Source organism: Kogia breviceps, chromosome 15, assembly GCF_026419965.1.
Source record: "Kogia breviceps isolate mKogBre1 chromosome 15, mKogBre1 haplotype 1, whole genome shotgun sequence".
In the NCBI taxonomy this organism is placed as follows: Eukaryota; Metazoa; Chordata; class Mammalia; order Artiodactyla; family Physeteridae; genus Kogia; species Kogia breviceps.
In genome coordinates, this window is record NC_081324.1 from 53,412,954 (window position 1) to 53,439,821 (window position 26,868).

The 26,868-nt window shown below is 43.7% G+C and overlaps 1 protein-coding gene across 1 annotated transcript; it reads left to right on the forward strand.

Annotated features, from left to right (window-relative positions):
- Positions 1 to 13,603: 13,603 nt before the first annotated feature.
- CETN1 (centrin 1) lies at positions 13,604 to 14,122 on the forward strand. The gene has a single exon (XM_059039982.2). The coding sequence runs from the start codon at positions 13,604 to 13,606 to the stop codon at positions 14,120 to 14,122; it is 519 nt and encodes a 172-aa protein (XP_058895965.1).
- Positions 14,123 to 26,868: the final 12,746 nt, after the last annotated feature.

A 26,868-nucleotide genomic window follows, 5' to 3' on the forward strand; every position in this document is an offset into this window, starting at 1 on the left:
AAAAATAATACTTTTAAATATGGCCAGGGGGCTGGGATGGGGACATCAGATTGTCACAGGAATCAAATCTTTCTTAGTTTATACTGAACTATTTATAGATGAAATGTCTGGAACTAGCTTCAGAATGACCTATGGATGGGGATAGTGATGAAACGGTTATGCCCATGAGTGGATTAAGTGTTGAATCTGGGTGATAGGCTAATGGGGGTTCATTTATACTATTCTCCCTTCTATTGTTGTGTGCCAGAGAAAGAGGAGGAGGCGGAGGGCATGGAGGAGGAGATATCTCTCATAAGAGAACTGAAACAATGAGGGCATTTACTGATTAACTGAACAGTAAGCATTCCTTGATATAAAGAATAAAAATAGAATAGATTAGAAAGGAAGAAGAGGGCTTCCCTGGTGGCCCAGTGGTTAAGAATCCACCTGCCAACGCAGGGGACATGGGTTCGATCCCTCATCCAGGAAGATCCCACATGCCGCGGAGCAACTAAGCCCAGGCGCCACAACTACTGAGCCTGTGCTCTAGATAGAACCTGCGAGCCACAACTACTGAGCCCACATGCCACAACTACTGAAGCCCATGCTCCTAGAGCCCATGCTCCACAATAAGAGGAGCCACCACAGTGAGAAGCCCACGCACAGCAACAAAGACTCAACACAGCCAAAGATAAATAAATAAATATTTTTAAAATTAAAAAAAAAAAAAAGGAAGGGGAGCAAATTTAAGGGGGACTTGCCAGTTTTTTACTCATGGAGAAGAGTCTAGCTGGCTAGAACACATCCAATGTGCAGGCATGAAGGTCCAGCCAGGCAGGCAGGGTATTATGGGCAGAAGTAAGACCTTGAAGGTGGCCATGGAAGATCCTACGAGCTGTGTGAGAGGCTGTCCCCTCTCCTGCTGCTGCTGCTGCTGCTGACCTTCATGATCTTGCAGTCTGGGCCTGTGGGCTGCCCACAAAAAGCGTACAAGCAGATGAAGCGCTATGGTTGTCCTGCTGTGCTGCACCCGCCAGCAGCCGCCTGCCGGGGGTGGTCTACGACAGGGACACCCGGATCTCCCCCAGACCATCCCGTTCCACGACTCCGACTCTCATTCCCAGGATTTCTGTGGCTGGTACCTGCCACCCCCATGCCTTCCACGCATGGGCGCCCCGCAGACCTCCATCCCTGGCCAGCCTCACTCTCCTATTCACACGCACACACATCCAGTACTCCACCAGGAAGGCCACCTGTGGCTCTGGACTTGCTGTCCACTTTCTTGCTTCTACTCCTTTGTGTGTGTTGTTCCCTCTACCTGAAAGTTTTCTGCTCCCGGACAATTCACAACTACCCCGCCAGAGTGGACTCCAGTGGGGCCTTCTGTAGGAGGCACTCCCTGACTGCAGGCGGAGAGCTATGACTTTGTGCAGCGATTCTGAGTCCTTCCACCCTGCTGAAGTGGCCCTTACTGAGTATTCCACAATCGTGGAAGAACTCTTCTCGTGTCTCTACGGTCATCGTTATACCTAGAGAAATTGTCTCCGAAAAGCACACGTTCACTATTTAAGAGACTGTAGGCAGTATCAGAGGAAGGTTATTATGCGCACAAGGGGATGTTGTAGTTTAATCCTAGTGTTGTTCCTGATTTTCTGTAATCGCACATTGCTGGGATGTAGATGGAGTTCACCTACAGAAGTTTCTGCTGAGATAAAGGACCATGGTGGTTGCCTTCCTCACCCTTTAGCCCTATGTCACATTAAACGACATCCCTCATCAACATCCGCATCTGCAAAGCCAGGCCAACCCCCAAGAGAGCCAGGCATGGGGGAGAAGGCAGAGCAAGTACCGGTTTTTAGAAAGTTACAATGCTAATGCCCCTCTTACAAGGAAAGAGGTATCTGGCTTATTAAATATTAAGCCATTCCAAAAAAAAAAAAAATGGCAACCTATATTACATCATGAAATCTATGCTAAACCAAAGCAGGATGCACTTGAACTGAAGTTCGTTTTTCTGCTCCGCTTTAGAACTCTCATGTTTATTACTCCTGGGAGAAGAACAGCGCTGGCTCTAGCCGGACTTGGCAATTTAATCTTCTGTCATTTCTACAGTATCTGTTTTTATTTAGTGACGTAACATATTTTTATCTAGTGCTGTTCTATTTCGGATATGACATTTTAGTGCATGTTCAATGTTTTGGACCATATCTATGGTACAGAGGGCAGTCACTTTAATTTATGGGTGATTCCAATTGTCACTTCCCCCAACCAGCAATGGAATTTTTCAATATCCTCAGAATAAATCCCTCCTCTGAAGCAGTAAACATAATACGACAGCGTGTCAACCACGGATTTGTTTCAAGATTATTTACTTACAATTCAACAACACTGCTGGCCCACGGAGTGCCCCATCAGCAAAAGCTGCATTGTTTGAAGTAGCTCAGGGAAACAGCCAGGGTTTCAGAATCCAAAGAATGCAGTTTTCCTAAACACCTCAGGATTACAAGATGCTATAGAACTAATAAATTTGCTCCTAAAAATAGTCCAGAGGAATTCTTAATGTTTGAAAGTGTAGGTTATTGATGGAGGAGAGGGAATGCAGTTTTGTCCCTTAGGCTCACGTAACAAATATCATGAGAAACATTTTTCTGCTTTCTTCTCTTTATGATTATTTTTAAAGGATAAATTCCAGAGGTAGATAATCTTTTGGAAGAGAAGGACATTAAGAGAGAGTATCTCCAAAAACCCACTTTAGGGCAACCTTTTAAGCAGCGAATGTTTATCTCATGCTGATCACTGTTTCCCGGGATGGTGGGCCGGGCAAGCTCACCCACCTCTGGGGTGAATTGGATCCTGTGCTGTAGGTGTATCTGTCTGGCAATCTAATGACAGAATGAAATGGGACATTCTGCTGCTAGTTTATTGTTTACATTTAGGCCGTAACCAAATCTAACCTATATCTCATCATCTTTTATCTGTTTTAAAGCACTTTCCCATCTGCAATCTCATTTTTCTCACCACTACCCAGAGAAAAGAGTTATTACTATCACCATTTCACAAATGAGGAAATTTAGGCCCAGAAGACTTAAGCAACTTGCTTAAGTTAACACAGAAAATGGGTGGAAGAGCTTGGATAAAAAACTCAGGTCCCACCTCTCTGGTCTATCCACGATGTATTGTGCAAATTCAAATTTGTCTAACTAAGAGAAGTATCCATATGAAGCATGTGCAGAGGTGTCATCCATTCCAATGGATTGTTTAAGTGGAAGCCTGGCTGCTCAGAATAAAGAAGTCATTTCTCAGCCTCCCTTGCAGCTACATGTGGCCCATGGAGTGTGAGCAGAAGGGATGGGGGCAACTTTCTGTTCATAGGACAGTGTGCTCCCCTCTCTCCGCCTAGGTTCCCCTGAGAGTAGAATATGAAGGTAAAGTTCAACTGCAGGTTTATTTGGGAAGTGACTTCAGGGAGCAGGAGTGAGGTGACAAGAACGAGTGTGAGGAGAAAGCAGGGAGAGCCCAGGCAAGAACGCGTTACTGTGTTGGCCACTATCATGGGTGAATGGCGCTCAGTCCACAGGACCTTCTGATGGGGAGACACAAAGGGGGAAACACCAACTGACAACCGACTGCCATAGGTCAAGCTGTAAATTCTCCTACACCGCTAGGTTGCACTTTCTGTACCGTCCGAGAAGCTCCAGAACAGAAAGTGGAAAACCTAGAGTAGGGACTAAGATGAGGCATTGCCTGGATGCAGTTGTGCAAAATAGCAAAGGCTGCACAGCTGTGGGTAGCCAGGAGTGGTTAGGTGGGACTGAGAGGATTAGAAGTGCTGCTCAAAACAGTGTGATACATCCCCCTTCCTGCTGGCTAAGATGCTGGTGGAGAGTTGTCTCAGACAGTGAAACCAGAGCAAACCACCTGGAAGGGTTGGAACAATGATATCGAAGGAGCTTGGCACCCTGGGAATGTCTGAGTAGCCATGTGAGCTTGGACAGTATGAGAGAGAGAAATACATTTCTTTTATTGAACCAACTGCTATTCGGGGAACTAAAAAAAGATAAGTCGGATAATCACAAGCTGTAAACATCAAACTGGAGGGATTTATTTAGACAGTGAATAAAAATTTTAGGTGTCAGTAAACAGTTGGCAGACCTATGGTTTACATGACAATCACGTTGAGAATCTCAGCACCGTGTGGCTCAGTCCATGACACCAAAGAACAGTCTAGCAACTTGGTACTGAATCAACTGGGTGGTGTTGCCATCCAAACACAGCTCCTCCAAATACTTTATTAAATATACACATTCTTGCCTTGCCAAAGTGTATTTTGAGCTGAAACAATGCATTCTTTTACAAATATGATTATCCTATATCACCGATTACAGCAATTCTTAGGAATGAAATAGCCCGTGGAACACTAAATACATTTCCACTGAATAATTAAACTTTGTAGCTAATGGCTAATAAGCGACCATACTGGACAGAGCCTTGAGTATAACATTCCTTCAAAGTGCCTACAGTGATGTAAGGGGAAGTTGGTGCCACATCATGAAGGAAGAGATGGGGACAGAGGTGGGGCGGCACAACCTGGAAGTGGTGGAGCTCGGATTTGAACCCAGGTTTGTTTGCCTCAAAAGCCCATGCTTTACCCATTACGCTAGATCTCATTGAGGGAAACTGTGAGCTTTGCTATTCTCTGGGACTTTAGAAGGTCTAAAATAAGTAGTTCACCTGCCTTGTGCTTAAAAGGCAGGGTGAGGATGGGGGGCGGATGAGGGGGGATGGGGGTTGAGGATTGTAAGGGAGGAGCACTGAAGTTGAGCTGAGTCCATGGGCTGAGTCCTTGCCCTGCTGCTTGCTTGCTGTGTGAATAGGAAAAGGCTGAGAATCTCTAACCTCAGGTGCTTCACTGAGAAAATGGCAACAATAAAATGTACCTGTACCTCGCAGGCTTTTTTGAGAAGTGAAGCAAGGATACGTATATATAATATTAGAAATGCTTTGTAAACTATAATGCGCTACATTTCCTGAGCATTTACGGTGGACCAGACATAGTGTTAAACACTTTACACGGATTATCTTATTTAATCACCACTGCAACACTATGAGCTAGCTAACTGCTTTTCCACCCCGTTTTCCAGGAATTTGAAGCTTAGCTTGCCCGAGGTCACGTGACTGTTGGTGGGCGGGGCTGGCATTGGAAGGTGGTACCCAGGGCTCTGGGCTACTCTCATCACACAGATGCCTGTGCACCTGGGCCGTATAATCATCCCCTATATGCAGACCACTGACATAATCTAGACAACTTGTCTCAGATTAAAATGTACCCTAGAGACTTCCCTGGTGGCGCAGTGGTTAAGAATCCACCTGCCAATGCAGGGGACACGGGTTCCAGCCCTGGTCTGGGAAGATCCCACAAGCCGCGGAGCAACTAAGCCCGTGCGCCACAACTACTGAGGCTGCGCTCTGGAGCCCGTGCTCCGCAACAAGAGAAGCCAACACAATGAGAAACCTGTGCACCGCAACGAAGAGTAGTCCCCACTCGCCGCAGCTAGAGAAAGCCGGTGCACAGCAACGAAGACCGAACGCAGCAATTAATTAATTAATTAAAATAAAATAAAATGTACCCTAGAGCTGCAAGATCTCTGGCTTCTCCTGTTGGGGCTGCCCCGGCCGAGGTGCAGGAGAGACCTCTCTCTGCCTGTGAGCTGCTCTTCACTAAGATGAAGAATACAGTTTCTGAACATGTTCTTAATCTTATTCCATTTATCTAGCCGTTAATCCCAGCCTTGTAAATGTCTGCAGTGCCCCCATGCTAAATGTATGTATTTGTTTTTGTGCTTTTTCATTAATCCTAATGAACTGGGGATTCTAAGGCATTCTTTATTTTGAACAATATGTAAGCATAAAATTGTTTATGTCCTAGTCTCTAAAATTTGACTGTGTTGGGAAATTAGGATGTTCACAGTTTTAAAGCAGAAGGAGAGGCTAAATAATGTCTGTGACTTTCTTAGGATTCGCTAAATATTCACGATTTTGATAAAGTCACAAAGAGGTCTGGAGTGAAATGTGCATCCGCCCCGCCTTTTTCAACCCAACCAAGAGCCAGCTTTCTCCCCTTGCCTCATTCCCATCTGTTATCCTTAAAATATTATTGAAAATGCCTGTGTGAAATTCTTAGAGGATGTGAGAGCTTTAAAATTAACTAACTATAGGATCCCATGAATGCACTGAAGCCTGAAATCACCCTGGCAGACAGACATTTTGTATAAGGTGTAACTGAAAACAATACCACGAGTAAACCACTTCTTTTTCATTTTAAGCTTTGTCCCATTCACAGGACTCAGGGCAAAAGAAACCCTGACCTATGCCAAAGGAAAAAAACAAAAGAACATGGATTTCAGATAAGAATGATCCAGAAACCAAAAGAATTTGGAAAGGGCTTTGTAGATGCAAAGTAGCAAATGCAGAACATGAAGGCAAGTAGTGGAGCCAGCAACTCTGGGTGGTGAACCCACCGAGTTTCAATAGACGTTTTCACCAACATCTAAACGAAAAACCTCCACGGGGATGGTCAGTTGCCATGAGGGAGACATCATCTCCTCCTCCCAGATTGCACTCCTTTCCTATTTAGAGGCTTCACAGGAGGGAGCTGTAATATGATTATTTGTTGATGAAGGGATTTCTAATTGCTGCTTCAGAAGAGACTAACATGACCTATTGGTTTCCTTTGATGTTTTGTTTGCCGACACAATTGCTAAACTGTAATTTAGTTCCGAAGCTTCTTTTTAAATGTATATTACAGCACAGAATTGATTTTTAGTCGAAATCCACTTCTCAGAGTTTTTTGTTAATGCAAATCCTTTCTTCATAAAAGGCATACGTGGGCTTCACTGGTGGCACAGTGGTTAAGAATCCGCCTGCCAATGCAGGGGACATGGGTTCGATCCCTGGCCCAGGAAGCTGCCACATGCTACGGAGCAACTAAGCCCATGCACCACAAGTACTGAGCCTGTGCTCTAGAGCCCATGTGCCACAACTACTGAAGCCTGTGTGCCACAACTACTGAAGCCCGTGTGCCGCAACAAGAGAAACCACCGCAATGAGAAGGCCACGCACCTCAACAAAGAGTAGCCCCCGCCCACCACAACTAGAGAAAGCCCACACGTAGCAATGAAGACCCAACACAGACAAAAAAAAAAAAAAAAAAAGATAAGATAAAAACTAAAAAAAAAAAGGGCATTGGGCTTCCCTGGTGACGCAGTGGTTGAGAGTCCGCCTGCCAATGCAGGGGACACGGGTTCGTGCCCCAGCCCGGGAAGATCCCACATGCTGCGGAGCGGCTGGGCCCGTGAGCCATGGCCGCTGAGCCTGCGCATCTGGAGCCTGTGCTCCGCAGCGGGAGAGGCCACAACAGTGAGAGGCCCGCCTACCGCCAAAAAAAAAAAAAAAAAAGGCATACGTTTTCTCTACCATCTACTGTCACCTTCATTCGGTTTCCTCAGTTCCCAGTGAGTTGAGGAGCTGACCTCTGATAACAGGGCAGTTGTCTCATACGTGCGGGAGGGGTACAGTCCCTGGCTATCCTGCTCCCTCACAGTGCCAAGCACGGGACTCAGGAGTAGCCTCTAGGATCCTACCTGGATCAGCCTCACTGCCAATCACAGGGGCCCTCTATTCCCAAAGGGGTGCCAGTGAAAAAGGCCACAGGGATATGGCAGGCAAAGTGGGCTCCTCTCCTACCAAGCTGGTTCAGGGGAGAAAATCAAATGGATTATTGCTACAACTGCAGTAGTTCACTTTCCCTACGGGCTGCTCCTATAGCAGGGTCTATACTTCCATAAAGATATTGATGCTGTGGGGACTACCCTGGCGGTCAAGTGGTTAAGATGCCATGCTGCCAATGCAGGGGGCTTGGGTTCGATCCCCAGTCGGGGAACTAAGATCTCACATGCTTTGTGGTGTTAGACCTAAACGGTCTCCGAAGAATCCCAGCTCGCCCAAGAACCGCCAAGAGTCGAGAGTCGCTGCAACACGCAAGAGGTTTATTAGGAGCCGGTGCACCGGGGTTCCTTGGTCCTCACGCAGGAGGCCGAAGAGGAACCCCTCCCAAGCGGAATCACATACATTTTATAGCTTTCATTTTTCATTATGCAAAGTGTGGATATATCAAGGGTTTTTTTCTCATTGGTTTGTTTGTTCCGGACCGGAGTGGGGACTTGGCTCTAGTTCCTTGATTGGTTGGCTGTCGGATGCCTACTTTACATTTACCGGAGTGGGGTCTTGGCTCTAGTTCTTTGATTGGTTAGCTGTCGGATGCCTACTTTACATTTTCGTGTTTTTGTGGTTGGGGGTTGAGTCACATGAGTTATGGTTGGCTAGGGCGACCTTTAAACTCTGGCTTAATCATTCTTATCACCCGCCATACTGGTTTGCTTGAGGTCTCATCCCCCGCCATACTTGTTTGCTCGGAACGGTTTCTGCCCAGGGGGGACATTCCAGTATCTTATTGCCAGCCGAAAAAGCTTAAAGCTCAAAAGTATCGATAGGGAAGTAGGGGTGTAAGTATAGTTAAGGCCCTACAGTGGTCAAAAGATTTTTTTAAAAAAAAGATATTGATGCTGTGCTAAAGGAAATAGGCGTGAGTAGGATTGAGGCCAGAATTCAAGTTTCCCTCTGTCTGTCCTTTTCTCTGAGAAGTGTCCTTACTATTTGAACCCCAGTGACCTATACAAGGACTGGACAAACACCATGCAGCCAACAGGCTAAGTTCTGCCTGACCTGTATTCCACAAGACTTGTTTTCTTGGGCCTGCACGGTTATTTATTTATTTTTTTAATTTGAATTTCAATGTCTTTTAAAAGGGCACAAGCTCTCCAGGTCACTGCTAATCCCTAAATATACCCTTAACATGCAGGTCACTTGGCTAATTCTGTGTCACTAACATCCCCCATGGGCTTTTGACCTTTCTGCCTCTGGTGAACAGAAAATTCTCCTTAGTTAACAGAGGACTCAGCTTTTGACACTGAAGTCTCAGGGGCCTTGGATAATGAAAAAGGGTGGATCAAAGAGGAAACCAATAGCTTAGTCTATGAGATATTTTAAAAATCCAACTAAGCCACTCTGAGTCCTCTTAGTTCTGCATTTTCTGTTGTGTGTCTTAACTTGGTGGCCCTTGGCAGACTACTTACAGGGTGGTCAACTTCTGGGTCATAAACCCCATGAGGTTCTGCTTTGAATTTATGTCAACATAGATTGTGTCTTTTCTCAGCTTGTTGCCATCAAAGCAATGCTTAAGTTGGGCTGATTTGGGCTCTGGGAAGAGAGGGCAGCCATTCTTTCAATGAATGCATTTCATTTTGCTCCACCTCTCAAGTTCCAAATGCTCTGGAGATTCATACATCTTCTTTCCTCTCCTCCTCACACTTTTCCTTCCTTCTTTTTCTTTGACACCCAAATCCAAATGATGTATAAGTGGAGCAGATCTTGGTTGGGTAGGAGTGGGAAACATTGTCCATTTTTATTTTTTTCACTGCAAACTCCACGTTAGATCCAAGTTTGCTAAAACATACAAGGTTCTCCTAGCCCCTGGAGGTATACTTAAAGTCAGCAGATAAGCACAGTGCATTTTTTTTTGAAAGCAATCAAATTTCCTCGATGATCAGTCATTTAAAACTATACTAAGACAAGCAAACTTGCAGTGAAGCAGAAAGCAAAATTCACTTTTTAAAAAGACAAAGCACAGGATCATAAAGACATTTCATTCTTGCTGTAGGCTTCTTCCAAATGTTTCCCTGGATCCCAAGGGAGTGCTTTAAATCTCCTTTGCTATTAGGAGTATCTGGGTGAAAGTTTGAGAAGCAGTGTGAGATTCTGGTAAATTCTTTTCTAAAACACTGTCTGCTTTTGTATCTGAGAGGAGTATTTCTTTATTTCTGGGGTTCATGGAATGAGAAATTATGTAGTCCTTGGCTAGACACTTAAGTCTGTTCCTGGCCTTGCCAAAAAGGCTTGGGTTGACTTACTGGACTGGACTTCATATTCCCACTCTGAGACCACCGGGATTGTAAAACTGTTGATGCTGAGTCCATTTCTTGTAAATGGCTCCACATATTCATGAATAAATAGTTTAGTTCTGTTATTGTTGGTTTTGGAGTCACCCCCCCCCACACACACACACACAGTTATCTTGTTTATGCAGAAGTATCAAGCATTGGCATTCTCTCTGTTCCGCATTTGTTGGAAAGTAAAGAGGCAGCAATAAAGAAATTCTATTATGCATGTTTTCTGCCTTGGGTGGCACCTGGAATTTGCTGAATTTGCTGAGAGCAACTTAAATTTTAAAAGGCTCCTGAGCCTCACCTTTTTCATGCCATTTGAGTCAGATGGAAAACCAAATAATTAGAATAAGCAAGCTGTGTGGGTCCTTTCTCTTGCTCTCAGCTGACTCCAGACCCTGCTGTGGAATTCTAGCACCTCTTCCCCACCCCCCTTCCAGCTGCTAAACTTCCATGACCAGATCTAAACAACTATCTTCCCTCCTCTCCCCATCTCAGATAATCAACAACTGAGTTAGCACATTACCTAGGACATCGCGGTACAAGAAATGTTCACAGTAGAAAACAAAACAATGCAAAACCACCCCTAACCACTGGTTTATCAGAACATCTCATTTACTTTATGTTGGTCTTCTTCAAACTTGAAAAGTGACTTTAAAGCAATGAAGCAGATTTTCACCAGCATTATATAGACTCTGACTAATGCCAACCAAAAACATTTTGCCCAGACTGCTTCCCACTAATTTGTACCCGGAGGGGATGGGGTGAAGCAGAATTGAAGAACAAATGTAAACAAAAGTCCAGACATACTGCTCTTTCTTTCAGTGACTCACCCCACAAAATCCTGTTAAATCTTTCTAGGCAATATGCTTAACTGCTGTTAGCCTTAGGGAAGAAAATCAGTATCATATCTTCCCAGTGATACTGCATTTTGGTAATTATCTCAACTTTTGGAGAAGGCAGCATGGTGTGGTGACTTGAAGATTCAGCATCAGACTCAGACCAGCCAAGGTTTAAATCCCAGAGCCACCGTTTTTCGGTTGTGCACCATTGGATACGTGACAGGTCCTCCCGGGCCTCTTTTTTTTTTTTTTTTCCATCTGCAAAATGAGAAATGATGACAAGGATTAAATGAGACAGCAGATGAGAGAAGCAAGCCCAGTGCTAGGCACACAATCAATGTACGCATCCCTTCTTGTTTAAAATCAGATCACAGACTGAACATAAAGTAACTCCCCACCAAGAGCTGACTGTGGCCGAGGGCGCTGTTTTCTACGAAGGGAGCTCTTGGTGGCCCTTAGTTGTGACTGCTGATTGCACACATCTGGAAACTATGACAACTGTTTTGCTTTGAGCTCAGCTTGGCCCAAATATAGCTCTATATAAAGCAGTTTCTATCCCTCAGTTTTTCCCAACACATCATAGCTTGGCATGAATTTGGGCAGAAGAGTGGGTGTCAAAAGAAATGCAAAATATCTGGGAGGAATTCAGATTCAACTAAGAATCACCCAGCCCTGTATGGCCCCTGGAGCAGCTCCCTGTAGTAACTGTCCCTGGAGTAGCTCATTCAACACTCACAGGAGCCTACTACGAAGCTCTATTATTATGCCTACTTTGCAGAAGTTTCAGCTGAGTCTGGGAGGTTAAGTGGCTTTCTCAGGGTCACAGAAATAATAAGGTTTGAGATAAGATCCCAGGCTTTTTGACCTGGTTAAGAAAGCAGGAGGATTTGCAGGGTTGGAAGATGGGCAATGGCAGTGTCTACTTGCCAAAGCCTGCTTTGAGTTGCCACCATCTGCGACAAGTGCCGGGGAGGGGGTTTGTTGGGAGGAATGTCCTAGGTAAGGTGTTTTTACCTTTAGAAACCCTGTGCCGAGGCCCTCTGTCCATTATGTCACATAGCGACTGGGGCAGGTAGTGAGATCTGGCTAATTAAACATGTCATGTAAACACTATCTGATCACTAACTTTAAAGACAATTTGTAAGGGCTTCCCTGGTGGTTCAGTGGTTAAGAATCCGCCTGCCAATGCAGGGGACACGGGTTCGAACTCTGATCTGGGAAGATCCCACATGCCGCGGAGCAACTAAGCCCATGCACTACAACTACTGAGCCTGCGCTCTAGAGCCTGCGAGCCACAACTATTGAACCCTCATGCCACAACTACTGAAGCCCACACACCTGTGCTCTGCAACAAGAGAAGCCACCACAATGAGAAGCCCGCTCACTGCAACAAAGAGTAGCCCCCGCTCACCACAACTAGAGAAAGCCCGTGTGCAGAAGCGAAGACCCAATGCAGCCAAAAATAAATAAATAAATTTATTTTAAAAAAGAATACTACAATTGTCAGCTTTCTGGATTTTTTTTAACTGTTTAAAGAAATACAGAGCAATTCTTTTTTTTTTTTTTTTACCACCCAAAGCAGCAATAGTTTATTCAAATTATTTTTAATTCTTTAGAAAGAAACATTCATTTTTTTATGTGAAGGGAAAACCCTGAAGATGTCCAGCCTTAGGTCAGACAAAAATAGCTGAACCTACAGAGCAATTCTAAACACAATTCCTTTATGGGTTTAACTGATGAATTTGTTCTTTCCTTTCACCTGCAAAGCTTCCATTTTCCTCTTGCCCCTTTGTTCTCAGGAGGCAGTTTTGAGTCCCAACATGCCCTGCATCACCTCCTCCTGTGTCCACTGCCGGAGCAGGGCAATCAGAGTGTAAGCTTCAGCACAACCCCAATTGGATGACAAACAGTGAGAGTAATATGCTGGTAGAGTTTTAAAAATTCCAGAATACCAGAATACAGTACTGCAGCCCCCCTCTCTCCAAATCAAAGCCTACTGAATGAAGTGATGACTGCAGTCAATTGCAATTATACTGAGCACGTAAAATTGAAACACTGAAAGTAAATCTTACATTCAGATATTGCATTTCATATTTCAGCGTATGCCAAATAAGCTAGTGACATTTTTATCATTGTTGAGTGTAATGTCAGGAGACAAACTTCTACAAATTGTCTACATAACTTTTTCCATTTTATCTGTTTTCCATTTATGGAGCTGAACACATGGTGTGACTTTTAATATTCTCTCCTCCTTCTTCCCCGCATTTTATGACAAGGGATGAAACTCAATCTTGATTATCCTCAATTTACCCTTAGGTAACCTCAGACCCAGAGGGTTGTTTTGTTTGTTTTAATTTGTATGGAAAAGGAGAGAGGAAACACTTCCAAATAACCCTATAAACCTGGTCCTATGGATGCTGGCAAATGGCCTGGAAAGAACAAGTGCCAGCACATTATAGAAACCCACAGCGGCTGGTGGCTACCAGCTCAGGTCTCTCAGGTCGTGGAAACTTGGTAATAACCGAGGGAACTGTGGGTTTTAACGTATGTCAGATTTCGAAGATGGGGCGGGCTTAGTTGAGCCGGGTCTCCCTGGGGGCGCACAAGGGAAGCGGTTGGGAATGAATGAGCCGATGCCCCGAGCCCGCGTTCCTGGCGGTGGCGCCCTAGCTCCGGCGCGGTGACAAGCGTTAAGGTAACAACCGCCGCCACCGCCGCCAGAGGATGGCTTCCAGCTTCAAGAAGTCAAACGTGGCCTCCACCAGCCAGAAAAGAAAGGTGGGGCCTAAGCCCGGACTCACTGAAAATCAGAAGCAAGAAATTCGCGAAGCGTTTGACCTCTTCGATGCCGACGGCAGCGGCACCATCGACGTGAAGGAGCTGAAGGTGGCCATGAGGGCGCTGGGCTCTGAACCCAGGAAGGAGGAGATGAAGAGGATAATCGCCGAGGTGGACAAGGAAGGCACAGGGAAAATCAGCTTCAATGAATTCTTGGCCGTGATGACTCAGAAGATGGCCGAGAAAGACACCAAGGAAGAAATCCTGAAGGCTTTCAGGCTCTTTGATGACGATGAAACCGGAAAGATCTCTTTCAAAAACCTAAAGCGCGTGGCCACCGAGTTGGGGGAAAACCTCACTGATGAGGAGCTGCAGGAAATGATTGACGAAGCAGATCGGGATGGAGACGGTGAAGTGAACGAGGAAGAGTTTCTCCGGATCATGAAAAAGACCAGCCTCTATTAAAGTCGGTTTCTCCCGCAAGCATGTGTAGGGAGATTGAGTTGACTTGCTGGGTTCCCTGCTTCTGTTTTGTGAAACCTTGAGGGAGAGGCCAGCACTGTCTCTCCTCTTACCCCCAGTTGGTCTAGAGAGTTCTATTTCCAAATCTCTAGCTCAATTATAGAATTTTAAAGATGCTTTTAATATGGGTTTTGGTTTTTCATTCCCAAGAGCAGACCTGGAGGAGTGTAGGTTGAATCAAAGATCCTGAAACTTCTTTCCATCTGCCATTTGCCTTGCATTGGTGGACACCCATTAAACTGAAGGCAAGACAGCTTCTTGGGACAAACAGCAAAGCAGTTCCCTTGTCGCTTCTTTGGTAGTCTTATATTATCTTGCTTCAGATATTATTCCTTAAATTCAAGTCATTGTTCTCGCATGATAAGGTGGAATCACCAGCAGGTCATCCTAGCCATTGATTTTCACTTAACTGAATACTGGTTTGAAGGAAAACAGTGCAGCCATTTATTGGGCTCAGGAAAGGTACTGCTCTAAAGGATAGGCTTGCCTTTGGCTGGTGGTAAATTGTGCTATTTAAACTGTTCTCTGGCTTTGTCACATGCGAATGATTCTTGATTTGCGTGTACATTATCTACTGTGGATTATCAAGGCCATGATGTATTCTTGGGCTACAGAATAAAAACAGAATTTAATATTGGCCCAAGCAAAGTATGATTTGCTTAAGACATTAAGCGAACTGATGACTTTAAGTAAATATTTATAAATGTAAGATCTTAGCTTAGGAAATTGTAAAAAAAAAAAAAAATAACACACTTTGAACTACTTATCTGTCCTTGGAAAAATAAACTAGTGTTTTAGTTATTAGACGAGTTATACTATAACCTTAGTCGTTTTATTATTGCTTTATTACAAGCCACTGTCTACCTTCTAATTCTTAGAACATCTTGGTTCTTGATGCTTAATTTCCCCCTCCTCTGGTATATAGTTGATGCCAGAATGTCTGGCATATAAGTAGTTCTCTATTTTATAATCCCAGGAAACTTATTTGTTGTGGTTTGTGTATGTGTTAATACTACTTGTTCTCTGTTATAAATTAAACCTTTCTTGTTCTGAAATAAAATACCTACCCATTTGAACATCTACAAATATGAAGTTAGATAATATAACTGTGGGAAGATAATGAAATCTATCTGCTGAGATGGAGGCCTGGACAAATGTTTTGATAATAGGCAACAAAACTAGCAAACAGGCAAGATATTTTGGTCACAACTAAATTAAGTCTTCATACAAAGTCCCATTAAAATAAATGCTGAAATTCTGGAAAATTTTTCACTTGCTTTGCCAGCAGTTTTACCCTTCAGAGGATTGTTAATCCAATCAGGAAAACTACTACTCTGGGTTTAATTCTCATTAACAGGGACTAATTTGTCAAAGCAGCAGCACTAGCTGAAGTGATGGGTATGTGGGCATTTACTGTGAGAAAGGATTTTGCTGAGGCGGCTGGCACAGGGCAGGGGAACTCACCCAGACTGCAAATGCTAACAGTTCAGGTTCAAGGTCTTAGTGTGGATTCAGGTGCAGTTGTAGGGGATACAGGTGCAGCTTGGACCAGCATCAATGTGAGGGACCCGATCTGAGGGCAAGGGGAGGAGTGTGGCATTCTGGGAAACAAGAGTTCCTGGCATCCTGATGACCAGAGTCTTGGCCCAAGGATCTACATATGGATCAAGGTAGAAAAAACAGAAACAAAGAAAGTTGGCAGGAACTAGGAGAAAGGGTCAGAGCCTTGACCAACTGGACTGGGTTCAGTCTTGGCTCCCGGCCCAGCAGAGGATAGAAGCAAAAACCAGGAACCCAGGCTGAAGCCCAGGAATCAAGCTGCCCAGACACCATGGGGTCAACTGTGGAGGCTGTAGCCCAGGACTTAAAGGGTTGCCTTAAAGACACAGTCCGTCCTACACACAGGAAGGGGCTCCAAAATATTTCTGAATCCCATTCACTGCTAAGGAAGAACATCTCAATGGACTACTAGTTTTGCTTCTCAATCAGCATGTATTCTGGGAGATGGAGGGTAAATCGGGGGCAGGGGAACAACTAGAGCAGACCTAGATTGACATTTGAATTTTAAGAGAAGTAAATCATACATGTCTGGCTGGGTCAGACATGTATCCCAGTCTTTAAGCAAATAGAACACAAAAAGTTCAATGAAAATTTAAAAACACCTTTTTGCAGATGAGTAAACTCAGCTATAAAGGTTGGGGAGAGCTAAGAAAGTAGTTTTCACTGGGCTATTACAAATGGTCCCAATAAAGAAGCAGGGAGTATACCAAAGAAACTGTGTAGGGAACTCATTGATAAACTCTTGCTTTCTAATGATAAATGTTAACAGGTGAAAAGCAGAGCATCAGGCCAAGGATAAAAATATGACAGTCTCAAGTTTGTATTGCTATCAAGGGAGCTAATGCCCCAAATGAGCAGAGGACAGTAAAGGAATTTTTTTTTCCTTAAAGGCATCTTAGTTATGTCTAAGATGAGAAGATTGAAGATAGGATAGGTCCAATTCTTTAAATTGTTGCAGGTTGGTTTCCATGGGAAGCAGGCTCTTTGAGTCTTAGGTTTGTGTACAGGAAGTTTATTTGAGTTCTCTGGATCACACAGGTGAGGGGGAAAGAAACCAAGACTGGGTAGAGGGAGAAATTGGGCTATGATATGGTCACTAACAAAGGTCTCAGCTGATCTCATGGGGAGCTCTGGAGCAAGGGTGACCCTGCAGATGACCCAAATTGTGAGGTAGAAGTTGGGCCTTTAAAACTTGTCATTGATTGACAGTCACTGGACATGAGCTGTCCCTAGGAAGGGGGTATGACCTTGAGCAAGGTGGCTGTCCTCAGCCAAGGACAATCAATCTCTGGGAGAGAGAATTCAGTTGTAAACTATTAGCTGTCAAGACTGCCAGCACCTGGGAGATGACTTCAGTTCTGAGGGACAGGCCAGAGGGGAGATCTGGGCAGGGCCCCACGGTGTCTACTACACCCCACACCTTATACCACTTAGATCTACTGGCTAATTCAGGATTCTGATGGATCTTTCTTCCTGGGGGAAACTTATAAAAGGAAATCTAGAGGGATGAACTACAGCCTCTGTCACAGCAGCTGGTCTCGAGACCACAAGTAGCGCTCATCCTTCCCCCCAACCACACAGTCTGGATTCCCCTCCCCCTCAGCACCTCTGCTGACATGTGACTTGCCTGGTGGGATAACCCAGATCCTCATCCCTGAGGAGTCTGGGCCCCTAATCACTGTGCCCCTCTCAGGCTCTGGCTGCTGCACACATCTCTCTGCCCTCAAAATTGACTACAGGAGCCCCAAGAGACGTTCAAGTGGGTCACCTGGGTGCCAAGCATACTGTCCCCATGCTCTGCCACAGCTCTGCATCCTCCTGGAGTCCAGGAGCAGTTACGCACGGTGGTGACACCTTCCCTGGACTGCCGCCCTCTTGGCAAGAGGAACCCAGCGTAAATGGGTGGCGCGCATAGTTTGACATTTAATGGGACTCTCGCTGTGCCTACTGAGGGGAACATTCCCCCTCTGGGAGCCAAGATCTCTAAATGCACAGAGGCCAGAGTTGTGGGGACAGGCAGCACAAATTAAAGGGTAAATGCCTGGCAGCTGTGGTAAGAATGACTTCCGCCCTTGATGTGCTGGACTCACGTGACACCACACCATATAGTGGCCATCAGTTTTGAGTGTGTGCTGCATCCTGGAGGGTGGCAAGGCATCCTCACTGATTGTGATGCCCAAGCTGGCCTCTCAGCAGCATCTCCAACGGGCTTTTCCACTGCTCCATCAGGTCAGAAGCTTCTGTGTGTTATTGGACCAGTAGACTCTGGGCCTGAATTCCCACTGTTGCACTTCCTTTCCTATAAAGTGGGTGCCTCGGTCCAATGGAATATTCTGTGGGATCCTATGTCAGTAAATACTCAGCTGTGGTGCTGGCTGAAGCTCCACAAGCAAGACCAAAATATGTGTCAGGTCCAGTCAAGATGAGTCACTCATCTTTCCAGGGTGGAAGGAATCCAGTTATGCTACTTGACACCAGGAGGCCTGTTGGCCTCCTTGGGGGATGGTGCTGTTTTCATTTGGTGGCCACAGTAGCTATAACACCCTTTGTGAATGGGAGTCCGAGCTGCTGGACCCACGCACAGCCTCCATCTCTGCCCAATGACTACTCCATTCATGTGCATATTGTGCCAGCCCCGGGGTGGCAATGACAGAGGTAGACTGACATCAACTGGCCAAGTCATTCTACCTAGTTGTTTGGCATCTCTTATACGATAGAAATGCTCTGATAGGTGTTAATATGAATTCCTTACACTTCCTACCCATTGCCATAAATACATCTGTGTGTCTTTTTTTCCAGATCTTTTTATCCCTGGTGTTTCCTTTTCCAGAGTCCTGAACAATCAGCCAACTGATTGGTCACCAGTGTCAGAGCCCACATGTATTCCAATTTCAGGCCACTTTTCTTTCCACGCAAAGTGGATTCTGCTCTACCAGAAATTCTGTCCATTGGGAGGGTTTCCTCTTTCACTGATATCTTCCTGGTTCACCTTTGAGTGTAATGAACCTATGTTCCGTTGTACCAAAGCTGACGTATCCCTGAACCAACTTCAGCATTTTTACTCTTCCAACAGCTAGTCATAAAGGACCACCTACCCCCACGTGGGCACAAATATGAGCTGAGGGAGGGGCTGTGGTGCAATTTGATGGATGACAGGGGCCTTCTCCTCACGCAGCTTACTTGGGTCCTCTAGCCTTGCCTGTGCCGGATCCCAGGCATGTGGGTTCTTAGTTCACCGACCAGGGATCGAGCCCATGCCTCCTGCAGTGGAAGCATGGAGTACTAACCACTGGACCGCCAAGGAATTTCCCCAGATATACCGCTTCTTTTTCTAGTTTCCCAAGGTGGCAGATTACACTATTGATTGTAGATCTTTCCTCTTTTCTAACATATGCATTCAATGCTATTCATTTCCCTCCACTTTTCGTTGTATCCCACTGCATTTTTTTTTAAAGATTTTTTGATGTGGATCATTTTTAAAGTCTTTAATTGAATTTGTTACAATATTGCTTCCGTTTTATGTTTTGGTTTTTTTAGCCCCGAGGCATGTGGGATCTTAGCTCCCTGGCCAGGGATGGAACCTGCACCCCCTGCGTTGGAAGGTGAAGTCTTAACCACTGGACCACCAGGGAAGTCCCCCCACTACATTTTTATTTAGTTCCAAATCTGTTTTAATTTCTCTTGAGACTTCTTCTTTGACCCATGTATTATTGTTTGATCTTAAATATTTTGCAATTTTCCTGCTATTTTTCTGTCTTTTCTAATTTAATTCTCTGTGGTCTGAGAGCATGCTTTTTTTTTTTTTTTTAAAGCGCTGTGTTCTTTTGTTTGTTTGTTTTTGTGTTTTTTAAAATTTATTTTTGGCTGTGTTGGGTCTTTGTTGCTGCGCGCGGGCTTTCTTTAGTTGTGGTGAGCGGCGGCTACTCAACGTTGCAGAGTGCAGGCTTCTCATTGCGGTGGCTTGAGAGCATGCTTTTTGAGATCTATTCTTTTTAACGGGTTAAGGTGTGTTTTATGCCCCATAATGTAGTCCATCTTGGTGAAAGTTCTGCATGAGCTTGAGAAGAATATGTCATCTGCTGTTCTCAGATGCAGTCGTCTATAGATGTCAATTATATCCAGTAGATTGATGGTGCTGTTGAGTTTAGCTATGTCCTCACTGAATTTCTGCCTCCTGGATCTGTCCATTTCTGATACAGGGGTGTTAATATCTCCAGTTATAATAGTGGATTCATCTATTTCTCTTCACACATGGATCAGTTTTTTCCTTTTTTTTTTTTTTTTTTTTTTTGGTGGTACGCGGGCCTCTCCCTGCTGTGGCCTCTCCCGTTGCAGAGCACAGGCTCCGGACGCGCAGGCCCAGCGGCCATGGCTCACGGGCCCAGCCGCTCCGCGGCATGTGGGATCTTCCCGGACCGGGGCACGAACCCGTGTCCCCTGCATCGGCAGGCGGATTCTCAACCACTGCGCCACCAGGGAAGCCCTTTCCTCATATTTTGATGTTCTGTTTTTAGGTGCATAAGAATTTTATGTCTTCTTGGAGAATTGACCTTTTCATCATTTTTTAATGCCCCTCTAGATCCCGGATAATTTTCCTTGCTCTGAAGTCTGCCTTATCTGAAATTAATATTATTACTTCAGCTTTCTTTTGATTACTGTTAGCATGGAATATCTTGACTTTTAACCTACCTGTGTCTTTACATTTCAAGTAGGTTTCTTATAGACAACATATAGTTGGGTATTGTTTTTTTTATCCACTGTGTCAGTTTCTGTCTTTTAATTGGTGTTAGATCAGTTAAAAATAAAAGATTTTATTTTACCTTCATTTATTCCTTCTCTAATGCTCTTCTTTTTTTTCTTCCAGTTTTATTGAGCTATAATTGACACATAGCACTGCATAAGTTTAAGGTGTACAGCAAAAGGATGTGACTTACATACATCATGACATGATTTTCACAAGAAGTTTACTGAACATCCACCATCTCATATAGACGCAAAATAAAGGAGAAAGAAAAAAATATATTTTTCCTTGCGATGAGAACACTTGGGATTTACTCTCTTAACTTTCATAACATACAGAAGTGTTAAGTTTATATTAATCATGTTGTACATTACAAACCTAGTGCTTTTTATCTTACAGCTGGAAGTTTATATATTTTGACCACCTTCATCCAGTTCGCCCTCCCCCTCCCCCCTGCCTCTGGTCCTTTTCCTATGAGTTTGTTTGTCTGTTTGTTTTTATATTGTTTTGTATAAATTTACTTATTTTATTTATTTTTGGCTGCATTGGGTCTTCGTTGCTGCGTGCGGGCTTTCTCTAGCTGCGGTGAGCGGGGGCTACTCTTCGTTGTGGTGCACGGGTTTCTCATTGCCGTGGCTTCTCTTGTTGCGGAGCACGGGCTGTAGGCGCACCGGCTTCAGTAGTTGTGGTTCACAGGCTCTAGAGTGCAGGCTCAGTAGTTGTGGTGCACGGTCCTAGCTGCTCCACAGCAAGTGGGATCTTCCTGGACCAGGACTCGAACCCACATCCCCAGCACTGGCAGGTGGGTTCTCAACCACTGCACCACCAGGGCAGTCCCAATCTGTTTGTTTTTAAAGTATAGTTGACCTACCACACTATGTTAGTTCCTGGTGGACAGCACAGTGAGTTGATATTTCTGTATATTACAAAATGATCACCACGATAAGTCTAGTTACTATCTGTCACCATACAAAAATATTACATTATTATTGATTATATTCCCCACTCTGTATGTTACATCCCCGTGATTCATTTATTTTGTAACTGGAAGTTTGTACCTCTTCATTCCCCTCACCTATTTCACTCATCTCCCCCCTGCCATGCCCTCTGGCAACCACCTGTTTGTTCTCTGTATCTATGACTCTTTTCTGTTTTGTTACATGTGTTCACTTGTTTTGTTACATGTGTTCACTTGTTTTTTTTTTAGATTCCACATAGATGTAAAATCGCACAGTAAATCTAATGCTCTTCTTTTCTTTATGTAGATCTTAGTTTCTGAATTAAATCATTTTCCTTCTCTCTTGAAGAACTTCTTTCTTACAAAGCAGGTCTATCACTTTTTAAAAAAAATTTATTTATTCATTTATTTAATTTTTGGCTGCACTGGGTCTTCACTGCTGCACGTGGGTTTTCTCTAGTCGCTGAGAGCGGGGGCTATTCATTGCTGTGGTGCACGGGCTTCTCGTTGCAGAGCATGGGCTCTAGGCACGCAGGCTTCAGTAGTTGTGGCTCCCGGGCTCTAGAGCACAGGCTCAGTAGTTGTGGCGCACGGGCTTAGTTGCTCCAGGGCATGTGGGATCTTCCCGGACCAGGGCTCAAAACTGTGTCCCCTGCATTGGCAGGTGGATTCCTAATCACTGCGCCACCAGGGAAGCCCTCTCCTTCACTTTTGAAGGATTACTTCACTGAACCCAGAATTCTAAGTTAATGTTTTTTATTTTCAGCACTTTAAATGTTTCACTCCACTTTCTTCTCGCTTGCCTGCTTTCTGAAGAGAAGTCAGTACAATTCTTATCCTTGTTTCCCTAAAAGTAAAGTGTTTCCCCCACTCCGCCTCTGGCCTCTGGGGAATTTCTCTTTGTCTTTGATTTTCTGCAGTTTTTTTAAAATTTGATAATGAAAGGCTTTAATTGTAATGTCATTGGCACATGTCATTGCTTTACAGTTTCATAACTTGTTTAAATATTGAGAGATACTTGGACATTTTTTAACTAAATAGCAAGCATTTAAAATACCATGGTGGGGCTTCCCTGGTGGCGCAGTGGTTGAGAGTCCGCCTGCCGATGCAGGGGACGCGGGTTCGTGCCCCGGTCCGGGAAGATCCCACGTGCCGCCGAGCGGCTGGGCCCGTGAGCCATGGCTGCTGAGCCTGCGCGTCCGGAGCCTGTGCTCTGCAACGGGAGAGGCCGCAACGGTGAGAGGCCCGCGTACCACAAAAAAAAAAATAAATAAAAATAAAAATAAAATAAAATAAAATACCATGGTGCTTAGCTAATGTATATTTAAAAGTATAAATGAGATTCATAAAAATAAAAAGATGTTTTAAACATAGGGTCTGTAAATACACCCTATTTTATAATTTATGGTAACATAGTATGGTATTTATTTATTTATATATTTATTTTATTAATTAAAGTATAATTGACCTACAACACTCTTTGTTCCAGGTGTACAACACAGTGACTCAATATTTCTATACATTACAAAAGGTTCACCACTTCTACAGTTGGATAATTACATGCAGATTTTTGGTGTTGTCTGAGATTCCTGGATCTGTGGTTTGTGTCCATCATTAATTTTGGAAAATTCTCAGCCATCATCATTTTCAATATCTATTCTTTTCCTTTCTCTTTCTTCCCCTTCTGGTATTCCCTTTATACATATGTTATACCTTTTGTAATTGTCCCACAGTTCTTACACATTCTTTTTTTTGTTTGCATTGGGTCTTCATTGCGGTGCATAGGCTTCTCATTGCGGTGGCTTCTCTTATTGCGGAGCACGGGCTCTAGGGTGTGCAGGCTTCAGTAGCTGTGGCACACGGGCTTAGTTGCTCCACAGCATGTGGGATCTTCCCGGACCAGGGCTCGAACCCGTGTCCCCTGCATTGACAGGCGGATTCTTAACCACTGCGTCACCAGGGAAGTCCGCTTACACATTCTGATCTATCTTTTGCATTCTTTCTTCTCTTTACATTTCAGTTTTTGAAGTTTCTATTGACATATCTTCAAGCTCACTGATTCTTTCCTTGGCTACTAATGAGCCCAAAAAAGGCATTCTTCATTTCTGTTTCAGTGTTTTTGATTCCTAGCATTTGCTTTTGACTATTTTCTAGAGTTTCCATCTCTCTACTTACATACACATCTGTTCTTTCAAAATGTCCACTTTTTCCATTAGTGCCCTTAGCATATCTGTTATTTAAATGATGACTAAGTCCTGTTAGTTGTTGGTGATATTGAGTTTTTCTACAACCCTGCTGACTTTCTGTCCACTTATTCTATCAATCTGTTGAGAGAGAGATATTGAAGTCTCCAGTTATAATTCTGGATCTGTCTATTTCACCTTTCAGTTCTATTAGTTTTTGCCTCACGTATTTTGCCGCTCTGTTGTTTAGTGCACAGGCATGTAGGATTGCTGTGACTTCTCAGGAGATTGACCCTTTTACTATTATATAATATTAGTCTCAGTCCCTGATAATTTTTTGAGCTCTGAAGCCTATATTATATGATATAAATATATCACTTCTGCTTCCTTTGATTAATGTTTGCAAGATACATCATTTTACATCCTTTTACTTTCAACTTGCCTATACCATTATATTTGGATTGAATTTCTTGTAGACTGTATGTAGTTTTAATCCACTCTATCAATATCTGTCTTTTAATCAGTTTATTTAGGCCCATTCTTTTAGTGTAGATCTGCTAGTGACAAATTCTCTTAGTTTTTTTCTGTTCCTCTGAGAATAACTTCATTTCCCCCTTCATCCTGAAGGACACCTTCACTGGATACAGGATTCCGGGTAATCAGTTCTTTTCTTTTGGCACTTTAGTGTACAGTATGCTGTCAAAGTAAGGACTAAACTAAAATAAAAATGAATGTGTTTCAGGCTACATTCATAAAAGCGCAATTCACCAAATGAGGAGGGAGACCCATTTCTATGGTCTGGAGGACTGTGCTCACTTGTGGGTTTTACATCTTAAAAGGAACTGAAGAAATCAAGGCCTGTTGACAGCAGTGAGATAAATAGGGTGAGGGGATACAAAACCACATCCTAAGAGAAATGGCTTAAAATAACTAAAGCTGTTTCTCCTAAAAGAAAATTCTCTTGAGGAATATGACTTCCAAAGAAATAGGACTTGTTCCACAGGGCTCCAAGGGGTTTCAGAGAGAAGAAATTATAAGGGAAAGAGATTTCAATTTCATATCAGGAAGAATTTTCAGCAACCAAAGCTGCACAAAGATGGACTGCACTGCATAAAGGTTATGTTCCTGTCATAAAGGTGCAGAGGTATGCGTTGGATGAATATTTTGCCAGTATGCCACAGGTATTTCAAGCTATTGATATTGTGATACCTTGCCAGGCTTCTCTCTTTTCATTTGGGATTCCTGGATGTAAAATGAAATGGAGTGTATTTATTTATTTATATTGAAGTATAGTTCATTTACAATATTTTGTTAGTTTCAGGTGTACAGCATAGTGCTTCGAGGTTTTTACAGATTATATCTGAAATGCAATGTATTTAGATAGAGAACCTTTAGACATGGCAAATTCCACTTTGATTTTAACAACCAAACAAAAGAACATTTTATTACTACAGTTGGTGATGAAACTTATAGAAAATGTCTGCCCTGTTATGAATCTTGCCTGATACATTTATAATTCGAGGTGATGCTATAAAGTGCTATGTGTGATTTTAACAATAGCCAACACTTATATAACACTTACTCTGTACCACCCACTGTTCTAGGAGCTTCTACATATTCAATAATTATCTCCACTTTACAAAAGCATTAACTGAGACATGAAGAGATTAAGTAATCTGTGCAAGGTTACACAGCTAGTAAGTGGTAAAAGGAAGATTTGAATCCTGTCTGTCTGACTCCTAAGTCTAGACTTGAAATGTATACATTGCCCACCACCCTAACTCTTTAGTTTAATCAGCTTGTCAGGACCTGTCCACTCCCCAATGCATGTGTCCCCTTCAAAAGTCACACTTAACCAATGGTACTGCTGGGCTCAGAATATTTTTGGAAGTTCTCTTTTGGAGACAATCTAAACATCTCCAGCATATTCTCCGGAACATTCTCAAGAGGCAAATCTAACTCCACTGAGACTGGACTTAAGCTTTGGAAATAGCCTCAAGTGATTTGTAGTCAAATCTGATGGACAGAGTGGCTGGAAAAGCTGGATGTTATCATTTGACATTTAAAACCATCAATGCCACTGAAATGACGAGCCTAATTTCTCTGAATGGTTTGTAAACTGGCTTTGAGGTTTCTTCCGAAAGAGAAGCAAGGTGGTGACTGATGACAGTATGGCTGGAATAAGTCTCTAATCACCATAGCAACCCAGTGTTTTGAAAGAACAACACTCACTGGGATATGTCCATCTGGTGATGTTGTTATTTTCAAAGTTATACACTACACAGATGCATCCTTTGCTTGGTAAAAGAACTGTTCTTGCTTTTTTTTTTTGGGGGGGGGACCATGTAGCATGTGGGATCCTAGTTCCCCTACCAGGGATCAAACCCACACCCCCAGCATTGGAATCGCAGAGTCTTAACCACTGGATCTCCAAGGAAGTCCCTGTTCTTGCATTTATCAAGAAATAAAAAGGAGGAGGGAGAAGGCACCAAATAGGAGATTTCCATGCATCATGTACTTGAATAATACAGATCTTGATTAGGTGCCATTAGGGAGAAAAGCTAAAGCCTTTGGAATCTCAGAAGTAACAGAGTCATTATATCATCTTAGGGCAGCAATAGCTTCCTAGTGACAGACCTAAGTTGGAAGCCCAGAACAGAACCAGTTCCTAGCTGGTTTTGGCAGAAAAATTACTTCTCTGAGCCTTAGTATCTTTATCTGTAAAACAACATCTTTTCATGATGTTGTCAGAGTTAGAAATAATTTCTATAAAGGGATCTGATCCGTACTAGGCCAATAGAGGAAACATGTTAAAAATAATCATAGTTGAAGTGTACTAAGAAAGACAAAGTAAAAAAAAAAAAAAAAAAAAGAAAGACAAAGTAGATAAACGAGTACATCCTCCTCACATACAGAGTGCAATAACCTCAGAAAAATGCTGTCTAAAATAAACTCACCTACTGATTCACCGTTCACCCCGCAGCACCACTGAGAGCAAGTTTGGGACACAGTGTAGAAAAACTATTTTAAAATTTTATGGCTCCTTAGCAAGGATAGGCCTGCAATTTCTGTTGGCTTCCCGGCTCTCTGGTTCCCTCCTCCATCACCCAGAGTTTGTGAATCTGCCACCCTGCCCCGCCCCGCCCCCCGCAGAGGCCCAGGGGCAGAATCTGGCGTGTAGAGACTGACTTGGCTGCCGAAGGAGAGCCGCCTGCAGCTATGCATGGTGTACCTCGCGCAGCGCGCA

Bases quoted from the DNA above. Each gene is read 5' to 3' on its own strand.
- CETN1 (XM_059039982.2), top strand. From the start codon at position 13,604: ATGGCTTCCAGCTTCAAGAAGTCAAACGTGGCCTCCACCAGCCAGAAA.